Here is a 20,228-nt window from a genome sequence, read left to right as displayed (position 1 = left end):
TCAAATTAAAGTGTGATCTGGATGTTTTTTTTCCACAACGTGCAAGTTCTTATGATTTATCAATATTGATGACTTTATATTGCGGCATTCCACCAGCAGATGGCGTCATTCAGTTTCCAAAAGAGGGAAAAACGACTAAAAGAGAAGATGCTGCAAGACATGATTGAATCATTTGAGGGCATCAGCAATGGTGAAGCCCGGAAACTTGGCTTTTAAAGTTGAGTCACTGAACTGCTGATTCTTTGGGGGGATCTGTCAGGCTTATTTTTTGTTCATTCAGATATTTTTTCGCAAGGTTTTCAAGTGGCTTAAGAAGAATACATTTGTCATATTATTTGCTGTGGTAAAAGTCACTGGCTATATGAGTATTGCCAATAAAGCAAAAAGGGGAACGACATTATGATTTGTCTGTTGTAAAAGATACCTTCGCAACATAATCATGAACCCTACCTAGTGTAGAAAAGACAGATATCTTACTTCCAGTCATTTTGGTTATTACTTTTGTCATACTCATCCTACATGCAAAATGTCCAGTGTCCACTCAGTACGATTGTTAGTGTGGACAGAGTGGGAGAGGCAGGGCAAATGCTGGGCATGAAGCTGTGTAGTGGGTGTGAAAGTCTGAGTTATGCCAATTATGGGGGCTGTTATCATCATCATCATCATGTAAATACTATTTAAGTTTTTTTTTCTATTGGTTTTTGTAGTTCACCTAATGACAAAAACAAGATTAAAGAAACGTCTTTGCTTAGTCAGATATATTTATTTTTATTTAATTTACAAATAATAATGCAAAGATACAAAGACAGAAGCCTTCACACAAGAACAATACATCAGGTACAGTTCAAACAGAAGCTTAATTCATCTTTTATATAGTACACACTTACAGCCAACTTGGATTCTTTTGGTCCGATTTGACAGTTTAAATAGAAAACACACAATTTGAAGAACAAGGTTTGAACCACGTAATTTTTAAAGGGTTAGGTCAGAAAAGTACCAACTTGCCAAGCTGTGCTGCAGAATGCTAGTATGCATATTCTATGAGCATAATGTTTCCTGTTGCTGCGAGCGTACTATAGGAGCGCAGTGCACCCCTTCACGGCAGTAAAATGCATGTGCAGTGTTTGGAATAGTATCACTGTTCTCAGAAACAAAAAACATTGTATAACAATTTAGCTGCCATTGTATGAGGCTTGAACCAGCAGCGGGCCATCCTCGAAATGCACACAAAGGATTCATATTGGGGAACCCACTCAGTGACTGTGCACTATTACTTTGTTTCATCTTCCTGATTTAGTTTGTGTTTTAACTTATTGTTACAAAGTCAATGTATATATATATATATATATATATATATATATATATATATGCACATTATTTGTATCTGATATTTCTTATTGTATGTCATTTATGCGACAATATGTATATAGTAATATTCACTACAAAATAGTGTTTGACAGCAGATTAATAAAACTAAGCAAAACTAAGCAAAATACAATATGTCAAGGTATTTTCTGAGATATTTTGGAATTCAGCATCATGCAGAAAAGAGATTGCCCAGCTTTTTAAGTAGGATATGTCAGTCGCTTCTCTTTTTAAGTCATGCTGAAATAATTTCTGTAATGATGTTCAATGTAAACAATGCATTGATACGTTCATAGTTGATATATGAAATAACTCGTACCCCAATACAATATTTTTAAAAACAATGTTAGTATTCTCTCATTTATGGCTGTTTTGTACTTTGGCTTTCTGGTTCAACTGCTGATTAATACCAAAAGAGAGAAGAGTATGCAGTGCTAATGACAGATTTCCTAAAATTTAACAAAATCGAAATATTACCAACTCTGTTAAAAAAACAAAAAAACTTTTGATGGCATGTAGCTGCTCATAGTAAGTTATAAGAAGTGGAATTTCTGAGAAATAAAAGTGCTATCAGGGTGTCGAAATGCTTATAAATGAAGAACAAAGAAAATACAATTAATTCACATGACTTCAAAACCTCATCAAATATAATGTATTATTTAGGGCATATTATTGAAATTACATTACTGCTTTACTGGTAAATCTAAATAGCAAAATAAGTTTGCTATTCTACACTGCAAGTTGTTCACATGTAGTCTGTTATTCCAGATACAGTATTCAACGAACAATTTTTATAGAGAGTAAAACAAACATTGCTCTGTTGTAAACTCTTGTCTCTGTAAACACTGCTAATGGATGCCTGAACCTTGATGCAAAAAAGGTGGCAGTAACAGGCGACATATCAGAGCTATCTACATGAGCAAAAAGCAAAACAGAAAATGGACCTACAAAGATTTCAGGCTCTCTATAAAGTCTGAGGTCCAGCAGAGAATATCGAGCCACAATGACATTGCAGCGCAGTATTTCTCAGTGCATTTTCTCACTTTGACATCATATCACATAAAGCACGAAAAACATCAGTCCTACCATACAGCAATATACAAAGCTAGTCTAGATTTACCATGACATAATAAAACTCTGTTGGTGTTGCGCAGAAAATAAGCACATACAGTATATTGCAGTGTAAACCATAGTACCAAACAAAAGCTCCTACATGTGCATAAAAGGCTGATTACCATATTTCCGATGCTTTTGGGCTTCACTTAGCAGATACATTAGTCGACACATGACGCTGAATTAAGATAGAACAAAGGACAACATTACCAAACAAGAAAAACAAAACACTTTGACAAACAAAGTGGACTCCACCCAAGTTGTAAAGGGGAAAACATGTAGTTATTCATGCCGTCACAACATTATTATGTAAATGTGATTTATCTTCATACTCAACAAGTTAGTTTTAACAGATTTAACTGCCATTTTTTGAAGTTACATTTACATTATGTGAGAATAATAGTGGGATATGTTGGCACTAGAGGACCTTGACACGCATCAACAGAAATAATGTTGCAGCTACAGAATTACCTTTTTCATAGTGTGGCATATTCACGAGATTCAACTTAGATTGGGCTTTTTAGAAATAATTATATCTGGAATGAATTAAAATATATTTATCCTATTTTGCACAATATTGTGATAATATGCACATTTCAAATATACTCTTATGAGAAATCCCACTATACTTGCATCTTTAAATATTTCAATAATGAAAAAAATCAGTACTTAATTACACATGTTTCTTTAGATCTAAACCTGCTATCAATAGCAGACGGAGCTGCAGCAATTCTTCCAAAATACAAATGTTTTCCAAAATCCAGAAAAACTGCAACAGTAGATCGCTAACAAAATACTCACTGATTAAGTAAAAACTCCTATTTTAAATCAGTTCACTTTTCAAAAATAACTATAATTTAATTGAGCTTTTTTCATATTTCTTTCTTTTTTCTTTTTACAAGAAAGGCAAGTTTAATCAAAGACAGGGCAAACAGGTCCAGTGCACATAACAGTCACAAATCAGTGTTTTAAAGTAATACATAAAGTGCAATATGAGAGATGAGACAGTTATGATCCACTCACGAACAGAGCAAATGCTTAAAACCATATAAATGCAGAACCAACGGCTGGAGAGACATGGAACAGATCGATAAAGGGCACAGACAGCACGAGCATGACGAGGAAACGGATATTCAGTGTCAGTGTCGTGCCAAGGAAACAAAATAAGTCATATATAAAACAGTATCCCACATCAAAGAAATAACAGGTGAAACATATTTGGTCCTACAGTACATAAAGGCTAGATATAAGAGGCATTGAGGATGACAAGATGGCAACAACACAGCTGTACAGATGTGACCTAAATACATTCTCATTGTATCAACAATGCTGTTCTAGTACAGAGGCAGTTCAATTGTCTGGAAAAATATATATATTTCAACTACACTGAGGTCACATCTTTGGGAGTAATCCAGGAGAGCTTCTACTGTATGACACATGCACTGAGCATTTCTCTCTACACCGTACGATTCTGAAAGAAAAATGTAAAGAGTTTCAAAAGTATCAAAATAAATAAAACATGGCACCATCACTGTGCATTCTGTAAGAACCTTGCACATTGGCTTCCTTTTGAAATGGTTCATTTTATCTTTTTCATTTTACAGTCCTAAACCAATCGCTGTAGTTTTGCATAGATACCATTACGCAAAATCTAATCACATTCTGTACATGTAAAATATAAAACGAAACAAGCGTGTAAACATCTAGTTCATAACAAAGAACTCATGAATCCTTTTAGATTTGACTGATGCATAAAAAATGATATGGTAGTGACAATGGATGAAGTAATGGATAAAGATCAGCGCACCTCAAAAATACAATGCAACTGTGAATTATGTAGGCCAAACCACTTGTAAAACAGTAACAATGACTTGACAATTTACTTTTTTTTCTCTCATTTACATAATAGTCATCTTTGCATGTAAACCAAAATGTCAAGCTATTAAGGCAAAACAAGTATGCACAGTGATTTGTGATTTCATGCATAACCGATGGCTGCTATTTACTATGCTAAAATCAAAATTCAGCATCTCCTGAAAATAACTTGGTGGCAAAATAGTGACTCATGGTCACTCAACTTTAGAGGAAATTTGGGAGTGATCCAACCAGGCCTGAAATTGGCTTCTATGACAAACTACACAGGGATTAGCATTAAACTGATATAGAAACTGAAAGTAATGCTGAGAGCTATCAGCTCGGCACAAAGGGAGGTTAAACTTGTGTTTCTTCTGAGTCATCAAGCCACCCCGTGTTAACAGGTGTAGGATACTGTAGATTGTTAAGGGTTTGCTCTGCAGACGTGGTTTAGTCAGTCATCGATGGTGAATATTAGACCAGCTTCCCTCTGCCGTCATGATATTTCCATCAAGCTCCCTCGAATGAAAACTAAACTAAACTAAAATTAAAATGGTCATTTGCAGTGACACAGCCATGGAGCTCATTCATACCATAACTTTTCATGAGTCGTAAACCATCTTTCCAGTTTTCAAGGTTTCCAGTCTTCCATAACATTTTAATGCATGATGCTTCTTTTAAATGCTCTCTTGTGGGGTTTGATTGAGTTAGTTGGCGTGAAATTGATGCTCTGCCCAGACGAGGTCTTGACCAGCACACTCTTGGTTCTTATCCTCTTAGATGCTGCCCCCCCCCCCCCCCGCACCCTCAGGGCAGCAACATTTACACACCTGGGCATGAGGTGGTCCGGTGGTTAGAGCCGGTCGAGGCGAAACGCGTCCTCCGTGGCGGGGTCAGCAAGGACCATGTCCGGATCATTTAGCATGTGAAGGCCATCAAGCGTCAGCGGGTCTATTTTGAGATCATCCAGTGGGAACTGGGAGTCGACATCAAAGCTGATATCTGAGGACAACGAGTCAGTCAGATCCTTGGGCAGGTTGGGGGGAGACTCCCCGCTCACTGAGCAGAGGAAAGACATACAATTAAAATAATTATCATTATTATTATATTTATCTCTTTGAGGTTTTTAAGGGGTTAGAGAAGATATGATTGGCAGCAAGAAGAGACTGAATGTGTTGTACTTCCTGTAAGAGCCATGACATCTTAATTGCACATTCCCGCTAACAACAGGCCGCTAATTTTCACAAACAACTGAAAGGAAAAAATCCTGTTACATACAATTTGAATTTATTATTAATAGGTGTATTATGTGTTGTATACTTAGGAAGGTCATTGTGGATTGACTAAAAGCTCGGTCAGAATGGTGCATGTGCGTTCCCATAGAACTGGGAACTTAGTACTTAGAAGCAAGCCGGTGAAGTGTGGCATATGTCGGTATCACAACTATTTAGAGATTACCTGTAAATATACTATTCTCCCATTGCAGAAGAGGCAGAAGAGGCAGATTATTGGTATAACGGTACATATTTATAACAGTCCTGCAATAACTCATGTGTGAGAGAAACTGTCACTATATTAAGATATACAAGTAAATATGAAGCACACGCTTTAGTCTGGGTTTGGATTTTGGAAATCTGTACAAAAGGTTTTTTAACACATGTGGTTTAGCTGTAGCTGCAGCTACATCAAACCGTGAAGCAGCACCTGTGAGAATGATGTTGGGGATGTTGCCGTGGCTACTGTAGCTCATCTGCTGGTCCTGAAGGTTGCAATGGCCACCAGTCAAACCCATCATAAGCGCCTGGGAGTAGTTGAGGGTGGAGGTCTGGTTATACAGGCTGTCAGAGCTGATGGGGGTTTCAATCATGTTGAACTGCTCCAACTGGCAATCACAACATGAAGAAATATCATAGCTGTCGCTGCTGCACATATACAAGCTCCAAAGCAAGAGCAGACTGAGTGAAGAACTAAACATTTAGGCGTTGCCTGACACAGACAGAGCCTGTACCTGTTGTGAGAGAGCACTGGCCTGAATGGACGGGAGCTGCTGGTCGTAGAAGTCTGCAAACACGCTGCCCAGTATGGAGTTATGCTGCAACAACAAACACGGCAAATCTGTTTATTTAGACCCTGATCAAAAACAAAAAGACATCCCAGACTCCCAGTGTGGAGCATCAACTATGAACATACTTCATCCAGGCTGCAGGAATTATACACTTAACATAAAATGTGGAATATGAAAAAGAGACAGTCAAAGCAGCAACATTGCTGGAACAACAAATATCACCTCACAGCATCTGGAAATGGAATTATTTGGGTTGAGTAACTTGAGTTTACCAATTCACAGCCTTCCGTTCGCGTACAATGCAATATTTGTGTGTATTTTGCAGAGAGGAAAAGGCTGTTCAGAGGTTAAAACAGCTTAAATGTAAAATGATGGCACACAATCAGAAGAAGCAGTTAACAGTCATGTAATAAACACATAATTCAACTGCTTCATTTTCAATGGGTGTTTAAAGTGAGAGACAGACACCAAACAGGTGAAAACACATTGAGGAATTTGAAGACTGCTGTTTCAATAATAAATGCAAACTAAATTAGTCCCTGCAGTATTTACAGAATTTGCTGTGATATCCGCAGGCATCCACTATCACAAGAAGTAATGTATGAATATTTCATATGTAGAGCTACTTACAAGACAAGTGTCACTTTGACAGTATTTTCCTATCTAAACATTTAATATCATTTGAATATTATTGAAAACCTGCAAAAGAATGATTTTTTGGCGGGTACTAACTAAATAAATGACTAAACGAAGGAATAAGAAAAAAAATAAATAAATAAGGGACTTGATTAACTATGTGAATAAGAACCATTCCATACCACCATCCCAAAGGTCAGTAAACACTAACAACGACCACCAAATGTCAGCTTAAGATAAGGATGCAGACTTGAAAACACAACTCTTTCCATATGAGCTTCCTTAGCTGCCTTCTAGCTTTGGTGTTTAAATGAATAAAATGGAAATGGAGAGAAAATATAATTCCCTTTGTGACTTTATTCTCCCTTCACTGACTCATCCATTGCAAGCTAATTCTCTTCAAGTTCCTCATTTGAATGTCCTCATTAAACCAGCGACAGAAATTCTCCTATATCATCGTGGCCTCTTAATGTATAAGTAATTGGATCATATTCTCAGCCCGTGCTCCTCCTAGTTCAAAACCAAATTATCTGTGTGTGCTGCAGATGTCCCCACAGGGCAGAGCAGTATAATAGAGCATGCAGCTGTCAGCTGTGGTTTAGCCCATGGATAACCTCAGCACTACGAGTGAGCTACTTTAGCTCAGGTCAGAACTGAACCGAGTAAGCAAACAACAGGACAAACATGTAAAAACAAATGCACACACTCACATTTCTGTTTTTCTGCATCTCAAACAAACACAAAGTCACACTTTAGTAGAAGCAAATGCTTATTCAAAATGCTATCGCTAACTCTCTGGTTGAGCACTGAATCTAAATCTCTACATGATATAGGCCTACTGTATATTTTAACGTGTAATTCAAGGTTTTATTTTGGGATTATTTTCCACACGCAGTTGCCAGGGTTTCACATCTCAAATTGGTATACTGAGTCTGACACAGACTAACAACACTGATCCATGTTTACCTTGGGTGTGTTTAGTTTATCTTAAAGCACCACCCTGCTAGCAAGGTTCAGTTTGTAGAGATTCAACCACAAGAATGATGAGTAGCTTCTCCTAAAAAGAACAACAACGCTTCAAAGGGGTTGGATTACCATCTCCCCTCCCTATACCTTAAATACCCATGCTGATACAAAAACACAAAGATCTGATGAACATAAAAAAACAAACTCCGGTACAGAGTCTTATAGTAAGACTGGGGAGGAAACAGTGGAGATGCAACGCAAATACCACAAAAGCAGCAGAAAAGGAAGGTCGGGGATACAGCTACAGAACAACACATCAATGACACTGAGTGCTTAAAGAGACTGGGGGTCAGATCTGGGCAACACAGGGTCTACCTCATGTCTATAATATTTCTGTAATCATAGTCATGACATGGTTTTAAACATTCAAAATTGTGATATAATATTTTTTTCTTTTCTCCAAGAATGTTTCTGGCATTCTCGACAACATAAACCTTTACGTCCTTTCATCATGGTGTAACTAATAACAATAATTATGTTGTTGTGTATGTTGCGAAACTTCCACTGAGAAAAAAAACCCTGTGAACACGTTAAAATGTCAGCTGTAAAAAAGGTGAGAAGATTTTCTTGTTAACAACATTTGTTTATCTTTTTTTAGACTTCCATATTTACAGAAGTAAAGTAAGTAATTACACAGGTTTTGATTTGCTCAAGTACTTAAAATCTACTGACATATTACATTTGTTTTCTTTGCCCAGATCTGCTAATGTCAACACAATACAAGCAGCTGTAGGGGGGCAGCCACAGAGTCCTACTTGGCAACGATAACCACAGGACTACGATGCAGGGGACGGTGACGTTTATACAGAGCGAGCCAGCAGCCCACTGGTTCACACGCCCTTACTTGAGGCGAACCTCCAGGTGAGAAGCCTTGATTGGAGACGGGGGAGGTTGGAGACTGATTGGCAGAGGATCCGACCCTACCGCGGTACTGTTGAAGGGACGAGGCCTGATACAAGAGGATATGTTGAGTTATTCACAGTGGCGTCTGTGTGTGTGTGGGTCCTCATACTGGATATGGAGCTTTGCTTGTACTTCTGTAGGTTATCCAGTTTACCTTTTGCCAGCCTGACCTGAGGAATCACTAATATATTGATTCACTGTTTCTAATGGTTGTAACCCAGCATACTAGAATCGAGTTAAAATAAAAACAGTAATGACCACTTTGTACCACATGTCACATCAATGCATTAACAATACGGAAAAAGATCTGGGAGACACACAGAAAGCTACAGGGGATTAATTAGGAGCGGAAACATGTTGCCAGCAATCCATGTTAAGCAAGTGAAGATTGTAAAACTGGAGGATCAGAGAGAACCGATTCTCTTTTGTTCTGTTCTCATGGCTGCGCTTTTCAATCTACTCACCCAACAAAATCAAAAGAAGAATATTTGCACATACTTAAAAGAGAAAAACGATTTCTATTCTGATCACAATATCAACCTGATTTAAGAAATACACAACCATAACTGTGAAAAGAAAAGAAAGTTACTATCATAGCAAATAACAGATAAACTATCAAGTCACTCAGATTTAGAGGTGCACCAAACAAGATTAATAATCTCTAATCACTCAAAAGCCAACAGGAGTTCAGATCCTTCAATACAGATATAAACTAATGCAATTATCATTTATGGAGCAGACAGGTTTGAACTCTCATGAAACGGAAATAAGTATTTTTCACATATCTTGCTGTGACTGGATTTGCTTTAGACCTCAAATCTACAGCTTAGAAATGGTGTTGAACATCTAAAGCCGCCTCTGAAAACAAAGTGGAACATAATATGGGCTGAAGAGTGTAAAATGAACAGAAAATTAGATCTAAGCTGGTTTCTTGCTGTGTTTCCTCACAATGTTTCACTTGACCCCACGCTGCAATAAGTTAGACCAAGAGAGCGTAGGCCACTTCATCACTTCTGCAGTAATCCAAACACATTCCCACTGCAGCAGCAGAAGAGCAGCAAGAGCCAAGATCCGAAGAGCGCGCAATGCCTTGCAAAAGCATTTAGATTCCTTGATGTTTTGCCCACTTTGCTATGCTTTTATTTAATTAATTTGTACTTTTAACTTCGTAATGTGCAAACAAATGCAAAGTAAAGAAATATATACAGCTTAGACTTTCCATGATAAATGCACTCTGGAACAAATGCATATCACAACAACATGCGCACAATGTCAAGGAGCCTGAATACTTTGACAGGTACAGTGTGTTTCCTCAGGAAATTAAACGCATCGATGCCAGCTGAAGACACAATTTCAGGAAGGAAATTCGAACTGCTCACCGTATTCATGTCCATGGTCATGTTGGCCTGTGAGGACGTCTGGTTGTCTGACTGCAGCTGGACCAGACCTGTCTGCTGGAAAATAAAGAGCAGGGTTATAGATACCCACTTTGTGTAGTCATCAAGCATGACTTTAGAGATCTAATATTGGCTTATCAAAGATCTGCTTTGATAGTATGTTGGCAGACATTTAAAACAATGTATCGATACACAAATGGATGGATGCTGCATTATTATGTATACTATGACCTGAACACTGGGATGTTCCAGTGGTTTACTTTCAAACCTTTCAATAATCATATATTCTTACTGTCGTTGACAATTTAATGTTATCAGTAAACCGTCAATATCCTACATATCTTGTATATGTGTTTGACTACATTGCTCAATAAATAGATTTGAGGAATCCTGTCTTTACCTCTTGTTTACATTAAGTGTTTATGTCAACTTAAATGTCACGACTACAATTGTTTTAAAGCTCAAATATTGATATCTGTATAAAGAGAACACAACATTACTCAGAATAAAATATCATAGAGGCATATTTTAACTCCTGACCATATCAACAAATCATGTTTTGAATGTATTATTTTATTATTCATGAACTGCTGCTACTGTACTTCAGAGCAAATCTTCATCAAAGGTTTTTTTTCAGGAAGTGTTGATCCGAGGACAGTTAAAAGCTTCCACAGTGTAAATTTGTGGATTTTAGTGCTACATCTTAATGAGCAGATTTATTTTTGCTTCTACTTTTTACATCAATGTTTTCTGTAACTCTGCATGTAGTGCAGTCAGGGAGAGAGATCGGCTCTCAGTCTGCATATGCAGATATCAGTTTATAGAGATTATGTCTGCTCAGGTTCAACAATAACCTCTCAACAAGACACAAGACAGAAGCCTTTGACATTTACATTGGGGTAATAAAATCCTGCTATAAGCATGAATATATTTGCACAGAGGATGATTTTCTTTGCACTACTAACAGTGGTTTTGTATTGAACTATGTTTTGCATTAAACAGCAGGGATTCAAATCAAGCTTTCCAAAGTAACTACAATGTTGTTGCATAAAATGTGCAATTATTTGAAATTCTTGCATGTAATTTACAGAGTAGTTTAACTGAATAGTTGTGATTGCAAGAATGAAGGAACTGATGGACTGAGTGCTGAAGAGAAACTCACTTGCTGGCTCTGGGACGATGGCTGCTGGTTGAAGAAGGCGTACTGGGACAGCTGCTGCTCAAGGTTCATGGCGTTGATGGCCGCCTGGGGGAGCACAGCAACATATAAGAAATGATCAGGGGAGTGATTTCCCTCTAATAAGCTAAAATCTCTCTATAAAATAAATTTGATCTACGCCGTGTGAACAATGGCTCATTCTTGGCATTTTTACACCACAAACTGAACCTCATAACCCTGACACAAAAGATTAAATGTGACTGTGAATTGCCGGGAACTATCTAAACTAAATGGTATCAACAATCCATTGAATGCGCAAGATTGCTTTTCTTAGGAGAGCCGAGGTCACGGAACAGAGCACTCAGCTGTACCTGTGAGAGAGAGAGAGGCGGAGATGTTGGGGAGAGCTGCAGGTTCTGATGCTGGTGGGAGTCTCCAGCATTCAGGATGAGAGGAACCATGTCGTCCTGCCCGGGCTGCATTTCCATGGTTACTGTGGGCTGAGAGGTGTTCACTCCTACCCAGTACACAGAAAACAGACAAGCATACACAGAGTCATAAAGAAATTGGCTCCAGTGTGCTAAATGTTCAAACAAAAAGAAAGTAACATTGTGTCCATATCTTTGGGAAAATCCAAAGTTGTCTATGCTACAGCTAAATGTGAGCAGACCACTGTCACTGGCGTTACCTTGCGTGTTAGCCAGATTCAGTGTGCTGTCAGAGGAGCTATATGAGGCGGCCACTGCATCATCTAAGTCGAGCGGGGTGGGCAGCGGAGGAGGAAACTGGATGTTGGTCAGGTCAGGCAGAGAACCGCCAGTGTTGTGGACTGCTGGTTTCAGTGAAGTGTTCAACTGCTGGTCCGGAGACGGGAATATGCTGCAGAAAACAGACGGGTGCCGTAAACTCGTTGGCGAAGACAAGCCTAATACACCCAGCTGGCTGATGTCAAAAACAAAATGAAGACACAGAAACCTAAACACTAAGCATCGTGTTACTGTGCAGCACTCGAAAATGTTTTCCAATGCTAACAACTCCTGAGATATTTGGTGCTTTTACAAATGCTTTGCCCCCAAGCTCTTATTGCTTTGGCGGAGGGAATTAAAATGATGTTCAATTACAGTCAGATGGCTCAGAAGCTATTTTGTATTCATAGGTTACGTTTATCGGATGTGAGTAAATGTGCACTTAACTTGAAGCGGCCTTTGCGTACTTAAATACCATTTAAACTTCACCATCCAAGATTAGGATTTAGGAAAACATTTTCTCACACCAGTTCGAAACAGGGAAAACAGAAAAATACTCACTGGATCCCTGGAACTTTGCAGGTTTCGGACCTTGAAATGTTCTATAGAGAAAACACACTTAGTATTGGGATGAACACAAATGTAAGCTGATAGAGAAAAAACATTATGTGCACGTTGAATAACTACCTTTTTGCACTCCCAGTTCTGGTTTTGTCCATCTTCATCAGTCTCTTGTTTAATTGCTTCAGCCCCTGGTACGGTGAGCAGGAGAACTGGAGAGATGGAAAAATAACAACTGAAATCTCCTTAGTCTCTTGGGTTTACAGATGTCCAGACAGTTTGAGCTTATAATAATCACAGCCCACATGTCAACGGTTAATATGATCCAAGACTAAAAAAAACACAAAGAATAAATGAAGGAAAAAACTGAAAGGAGACAAGAATGTGACATTAGGAGAGCAAAAAGATTTAAAAAAAACTAAAATAATGGGCTAAACCCAAAAATGTCTCCAAGGAGATTCATACAAAGTCAATCAAATTGCTCCTGAAATTGAAATAATCATTCATAAGCAGTTAAATTCTTCACTGTCAAAGCCACATTCAGACCCTGTCATCACAAACGATAATACACTCGTCTGAACCACCAAGAGAAAGCAGAAAAATACCACAAAAAATAAACAGGCTGACAACAAAACAGCCCCACTCACCAGCAGCTACTGCAGATCATGAGAGGAAAACAGCCTGGTTAAGACCTGGTTAACGGCTCAGTTCTTACAATCAATATGTTTTAACTGAATACTATTGAGCTTATAGTAATACAGAGTTAAATGTATCTCAACCTACTGGTCAATTTCACCAATATCATGTTATTGAGCATGTACTTACTCCAGATTCCTCTACGTTTTAATTGACAACTTTAACATGTAAACTCGTTGAGAAAAAGCGTACCTCTTTTTGTATGGAGCTCCTGTGATCCTCCAGTGAACGAGGCCTGCTGGGCAGGAGTTAGTGTGCTCTGGTGCAGAGCTGAGTCAGAGTTTGTCCTACAGCACAAGAATACAAAAAAATAAAAGATAAATCACAATGTGATTGTATAATAAAATCTAAGAAAGAAATACCGTCTCTTGTGAAGCAGAGAAACTATTCATGACTCTAATAGAAAACTATCCTGTGAGTTCAAGCTTTAAACCAAGTAGAACATAGAGCTGCAAAAAAAGATTGACAGAAAAATAATCACCAACTGCTCATTTTTTCTGTTTTAAGCTCCTCAAATATGGAGATTTCCTGTTTTTCACTGATTTATATCATATTAAACTGGATATCTTTGGACCAACCAAACTGGGAAGGAAACTGGGATTGACATTTTTCACAATTTTCTGACAATTGATAGACCGAAAATGATATAGATTACAGTTGAAGATGATCAGCAGATGAATTGATAGATTTTAGATTAATTTGTGTGCACAATTAAACAAAGCAAAAGAAGTACAACAACAAAGAAAAGGAAGCAAGTTGTGTAGGTAAACAACAGGAAACTTACCTCAATAAACATTATAAGCAAATACAAAAGTTATAAAATCAACAAAAGTAAACAAACGAGCAAATATAAAATCAAACATACGGTAAACATCAATCAAGCAGAAACATATAATAAATAATGAAAATAATTGTAAGCTGCAGCTCTCGTACGAACCAACAATTATCAACACAAGTCATGTTGACAGATTATTAGGCTCATGTAGTGTGTAATGTGCAGCTGTCATAACAAAATCAAATATGTTTGATTTTTAACACAAGGATCTAGAATAATTTGAATGTTATCCTGTATTTTATAATGGTTTTACAATACAAATCTAAAGGCAGCATTGCGTCCATGACAGCAATCTGTAAAAGTAAGTCACCAAATGTGTGATTATGCAGCATGTTTCCATAAATCAGTTAGGATTATTATCACTATGTTCTTTGTCATTTATTGACCTGACCTTGTATCTTCTACTGTATCATCCAGGAAATAATACAATGCAAATAGTGCAAAGCAATGTGGTTCAAGTCAGAATGATTCAATTTAAATATGATCATAATTAGTAGTAAACACTAAAATATAAGTTGTTCCTTATCCAATGCGAGGGTTCAAGGACAGAAGATGTTGTATGTTGTACATATTGTAAAAACTCATGAGACACATTTGTGATATTGGGCAGTATAAATACAATTGAATTGGATGGGGCTCGTGTTTCATCTCTAGAGGCGGACTTACCTCCTCCAGCTGGTATCAGGTGGTGGTGACAGATATACTGAACCATATGGACAGCTGTCAATGTGAGAGCGCAGGTTAAGAAAATACAGCTGGAGAATGGAAGTCTTGGCACATTCAATGCATTCACACAAGCAGATGAAATCAAGAAGCACAGTGCTGGTTGTATGTCAAATAAAGCAGCAGTACGTGATAAAAGGGAGGCATAATGAGCAGTGAGCTTAACACCACGCTCTGATATTTGTCAAGGCTTAATCTGTAACACTGACCGGCTCATTGTACATGCTGCTTATTACGACATCATTTGGCTTTGATTCATCGCAAACCGAACTTGTTTCCAAGCATGCAAAAAAAAAGAATTCAATAATTCTGCAGCCCCAGAAACATATGTAACATCCATGAGCAACATTTAGGTTTTAAAAGTTTTTCTAATCTAAAAAAAAATATTGATATTAGTCGAGTGAGCCTATACAAAAACAAGGAGCACCTGCTCATTAACATGATTCATTTTACATAATTAATCCACAGACAAAATCGTAATATTTATATTATTGTTTGATATCAATATTTGGATATTCATAATAATTGGTAACCAGTTCTACAGTTATGAGACTGAAGCCCCCTCACATCCACACAGCTGTTTTCACTTATGTTGCCTTATTTATCTTCTCCAGACTGTGCGGGTGTGAACAGACGTGTTCACATCTCCTTAAAGCTAATTTTAGGTCGGAGCAATTTACAACTCTTTTATTTTTACTGCGAGAACGAGTGACATCAAAGGTCTATTCAACCAGAAAAATCAGAACAACTGATCTCTATCTACCCTCAGAAGCTCCACAAACAGCATAATAAAAGGGATTAAAGGATATCTGGCGTCCATGCTTGTCAATAGACAGCGGTTTCTGGTGGGGCGATGTGATGCGGCTCCGGTCCCGGTAGACTCTGTCCACCAGCCCGTGGTGTCGCGTCGATCTGTTCGCGTCCAGCCCAGAATTCTGTCAAACAAAGAAAGAAAAAAATAAACTGCATCACATTCCAGTTCCAAGTCCCCTTTTTTTGTGTGAGGGTCTATCTACAACATCAGTTACTGCATATAAAATCAAACACTTTAAACAATCCTTCCTTAAGCTTTGAAGTCATTCATTTAAATAAAAGTATTGCAGTAGTTCATGTAGCCGATCTCCGTAACACTGTCCTTGAAAATACACGTGTGATCTGAGCTCTTGCATCAAATGAGCTGCATGTAGAACACGGATGAAAGTCAGTGGAGCTCTGGGAAAAAATAACGACAGAAAATTGGAATATGCCCATAAAACCAAAAATGTCATTCTATTCACATGAGTAATAATTGCATGGGACATCATTCATCAGCTGATTCATGGAGGAACTGAGCCTTGATGGGGACACAATAGTGCCAACTCACATTGTCCTCCGTCAGTAAAAACATCCAGTATTTCCTCTACTTGAGTTTTGGGTCGTGTGAGGGTGTTTATATCTTTATATCTAAATCCCCACAGAACAGTATCAAGCTACTACATTTTATGACATTAAATTCTAGTGCAATTCGTTTGCATCTTTCCACACATGTCATGACATTTTTCCAAGGATAGCAATAGAAACATCAAGTTATATAGAACAACGTTTTTCTAGTGCGTTGCAGTACTAGATCAGCTTTTCTGTTGAAGTTTAGAAATTACATATCTGGGTGTTTAGCTTCAATGTCTTTGGATGCCTAGAGCAAGAGATTGTTGTTCCAGAGCATTTTGGGAGCGAAAAAAAATAAAATAAAAATGTAGCAGCTCTTCTCTCTCACAGACTTTACAGGGTTGAAAGCATTGCCAAAATCACACAGAACAATAAAAACACTGAAAAATAAAAGTTTGTTTATTTATCAGCACTGGAAATAATGTGTGTAATGTGAGTTTATTGATTTAAACTCGCTCAACCATGTTTTTTTAAAAGTTTGGGTTGGACATACAACATTAAAAAACATGTGGAAATTATGCAGCGACACTCCAGGATATATATGAGGAATAGCAGATAAAATAAGATCATTCTTGTCATTACATGCAACCTTAAAATCCTTCTTCTTTTCATGTTTAGAATATTCATTATTACGCAATTTCAGAAATTTCCCCCACATTTAGAAAATTTTCATTTAGCATTTTACGATAATTTCTATTAACTTAACTGATATGTTTGTTCATATAATGCGTCTTAGAGACAATGAGGAATGTGCCTCCTTCCACAGAAAATATTCACTTTTGGTGTTAAAAAACCCGCAATATATGAAGTTTATCGTTATGGTTGAATTCTCTTTCTCAAGTCAATGTTAATTACAATGTTACAATGTTAATTAACAAATGCACTATTATTGTGACATGGAGCTCTCTTGTAAAACAGACTCATAATGTAGACTGTGGGTTGGTATATTTACTCCTGCCTTCTGACATTTATTCTTAACAAAGCGCTCTTGTTGCATACATATGTAAACATTAGGTATGTCACTTCCCGTGTGGAGTATTTAACCCAGGAAACAAGGATCTCCTTAACCAGCTGTTTAAAAAAGCAAATGTAAACATGTTTATATAGCGGCCACAGGTTGAATAAATATAGCAGGATATTACTTGGCCACAGAGATGGGCAAAATGGATATTCATTTATATGAAACAGCTGTGGATGATTACTGTAAAACGAATCCTGGTTCAAATTAAATGTTCATTTGACAATATTCAATGCAAATGCATCTACACAATTGTTGCTGAAAAGATGGGGAAAAAAACTAACAAACAAACAAACACGAATAATCCCTCACCTGAAAAGTCATATCCATAGTGCTGTTTCCAATCTGATTGACATTTGGCAAAGATCCTCCATAGTACTGCCCACGGTTCGGTCCCAGCTGCAAGTACTGAGTTTTCTGAAACTGTAGCTGGAAGCAGAGCAACGAGAAGAGTAAGACGAGAGGCCACTGGGTGAACTTTACAAAAGGAATTAATGGCTGTTTCTCATTCAGGGCTAGTTCAGGCTCAGGTGACAGAAAAACAACAGGTCACCATCAACAAGTCAATAATAATGACAGCAGAAAATGAAGCATAATATTGCTAAATGGGACATTTATACACCTTTATAATCCATCCTCAATCACAGTGGTGCAATGTGAATTTAATACATTTTACATGTGAGAAACTTGAGGCGGAAGCAAAGCTCGTCAGAGATAATTCAACATGAGCTGAAACTCGCACATGGCTGAATTTCCAAAGGCGAAATGCCTTGTAACATTGTTCTTATCCTAAAGCAACGTCCAGTTCCATTTCCCATTTGAGAACCCATAACCGGTCGATTACATTTTCTCATGCAAGCCCACTGCTCACTGTTGGCAGGGCAGAAAATCAAATAATAGCAATTACTACGCCTGCATCACTGGTGTAGTTGATAAGCCTTCGACCTCAGAGTGCATCTCTTTGGCCACATGTGTGCCTACTCTGAGGACAAATGATTACTTATTGTACCATTTCAGGATCAGGAAGAGGACAATCAAAATCCTTTTAACCACAGCAGGACAGGAGCAGAGAGAAGAGAGTCGGGGAGAAGGTGAAAGGGAGAAGCAGGGGACAGTGTGAAAAGGATGAAACTCTAAACCACAGACCCACTTCCCACAGGTCTAACCATTTGACAAGGCATTTAACAAAAATAAAATCTACATGAGCTCTCTGACTAACATGTTTTGAAGTGTATCCTGAGATACATGGAAATTCTAAACATAGTCATCAATTAGTTTGGAGAAAATTAAACAAATAGATTACAATTTTGCAATTTTACAAGTCGTTGTAGTCTTATATCTGGGGGCAGGGGGGGGGGGGTATCTCTACATCTGCTAACACTTCATTTTGACATGAAATAGTAGGAAAAGCACAGGTGTTACTAATAACATTAACATGCACATCCGGACCCCGACACAGAAGCAGCTAAATGGAATTCAGCCATCATTCATTTGTATTATTTACACCTGTGTTTGTCCTAGACGACATGCCAAATGGCTTGTGTGAAAAAGACTCAATGGAAGAGTTTTTTAGTACATTTTCAGTTTTGATAACAATAAATAATGCTAAAGCAGCAATATATCATAGAATGACAACACTATGTTGGTGCACAGCCTTCTCCCATATATATTTAAAACCATCCAAAAAGCAACTGCAATAGCTTCATGTTTGCTGTGTCGTTATAATCTGTCTGCCCATCACGCTTCCACCCAGCAGCTAGTCAGTCCTGACTCGCTGCCTCCGAAGGATTTATTTTGGAGGCCTGTACTGTATGTGGCTTACATTTCGACATAATCTGCTAGCTTCGTGTTTGGTGTAAATGTCTGTCGTCACGTTGCAGCGCACGCAGGCCTGAAGACCTGTCAGACAAGTTTGCAAAGCCGCGGCCAGACACACTTCGCCAAACAGCGCTACCATACCTCGCGCATACACTACGAAGTATTTAACGTTACACAATACATGTGCGTTCATATTACAGCGGGGAACATCTTCTTGAATAATCGCCTCTCCCCTGAAAGACGAGGAGAACAATCATCGCTGCAGTTGGACGCGCACTGTCAAATACGCATGCACGCCCCTTTGCTTTCCACTTGCGTGGGACAACAACAAAAAATGGAATAACTTTTTCGGAAGAGGGACCCTGCCATTCATATCTGCATCACAGGACCGTAACCTCCTGCCAGCTCGGGGGAGGGGTTGGCAGTTGTGGCAGAAAAGGGCTACAGCTGGCAGGAAGCGTCGTTTGTTATTGTTTACCTACGCTGCCCCGGCTGCGTGCGGCGCCGCGCTACAAATGCATATTTGACAGCTCGATGAAAACAAACGAAGAAGAGGTGGGAGACCAAATAAAACGATACGCGGCGTCGTTACCCTCGCTGCCCGAGTAATGCTGAGGTCTTTCATCACTTCTTCAAACGCCGCGGTCTCCTCTGCCTGCTTCTGGTTATGCAAAGCGATTTTCTCGCTGAATTTCCGCGGATTGTTCGAAGTCGCCATGTTTCGCTCTTCTGCTCCGTTTTCCTTCAATGGTCAGTGTCAAGAGACACGCAATGAGGACGCACCACTTCCGGTTAGAGAGGTTGCAATAAGTTAAACAAAACAGCGCAGAGTAATTGCCATTTCAAGTTGCGTTCAGGTTTTTGACCACCAGAGAGGGACAAACAGTG

General features: G+C 38.4%; 1 protein-coding gene across 9 annotated transcripts; it reads right to left on the bottom strand.

Annotated features, from left to right (window-relative positions):
• Nucleotides 1–727: 727 nt before the first annotated feature.
• On the bottom strand, nt 728–20,154 carry crtc1a (CREB regulated transcription coactivator 1a). 9 transcript variants are annotated; one of them, XM_034555233.1, is made up of 16 exons: nt 19,933–20,153; nt 17,835–17,951; nt 15,889–16,014; nt 15,023–15,084; nt 13,714–13,808; nt 12,952–13,037; nt 12,826–12,866; nt 12,207–12,397; nt 11,890–12,035; nt 11,522–11,605; nt 10,342–10,416; nt 8,904–9,008; nt 6,341–6,424; nt 6,037–6,214; nt 5,163–5,391; nt 728–3,949 (listed from the first exon to the last, which is right to left on the bottom strand). In XM_034555233.1, exons 1-15 carry the CDS (start codon nt 20,056–20,058, stop codon nt 5,186–5,188), a joined length of 1,722 nt encoding a protein of 573 aa, XP_034411124.1. In that variant the 5' UTR covers nt 20,059–20,153; the 3' UTR covers nt 728–3,949; nt 5,163–5,185. The 9 variants fall into 9 exon arrangements, with proteins under 9 accessions (XP_034411124.1, XP_034411133.1, XP_034411129.1 ...); XM_034555242.1 differs by lacking the exon at nt 8,904–9,008 and having other exon boundaries at nt 5,163–5,334; nt 10,342–10,413; nt 19,933–20,154; XM_034555238.1 differs by lacking the exon at nt 8,904–9,008 and having other exon boundaries at nt 19,933–20,152.
• Between the last annotated feature and the right edge of the window lie 74 nt (nt 20,155–20,228).

The sequence above is a fragment of the Cyclopterus lumpus genome, chromosome 17 (assembly GCF_009769545.1).
Source record: "Cyclopterus lumpus isolate fCycLum1 chromosome 17, fCycLum1.pri, whole genome shotgun sequence".
Taxonomy (NCBI): domain Eukaryota; kingdom Metazoa; phylum Chordata; class Actinopteri; order Perciformes; family Cyclopteridae; genus Cyclopterus; species Cyclopterus lumpus.
The sequence above is the reverse complement of the archived record's forward strand: the minus strand, read 5'-3'. Positions and strand labels throughout refer to the sequence as shown.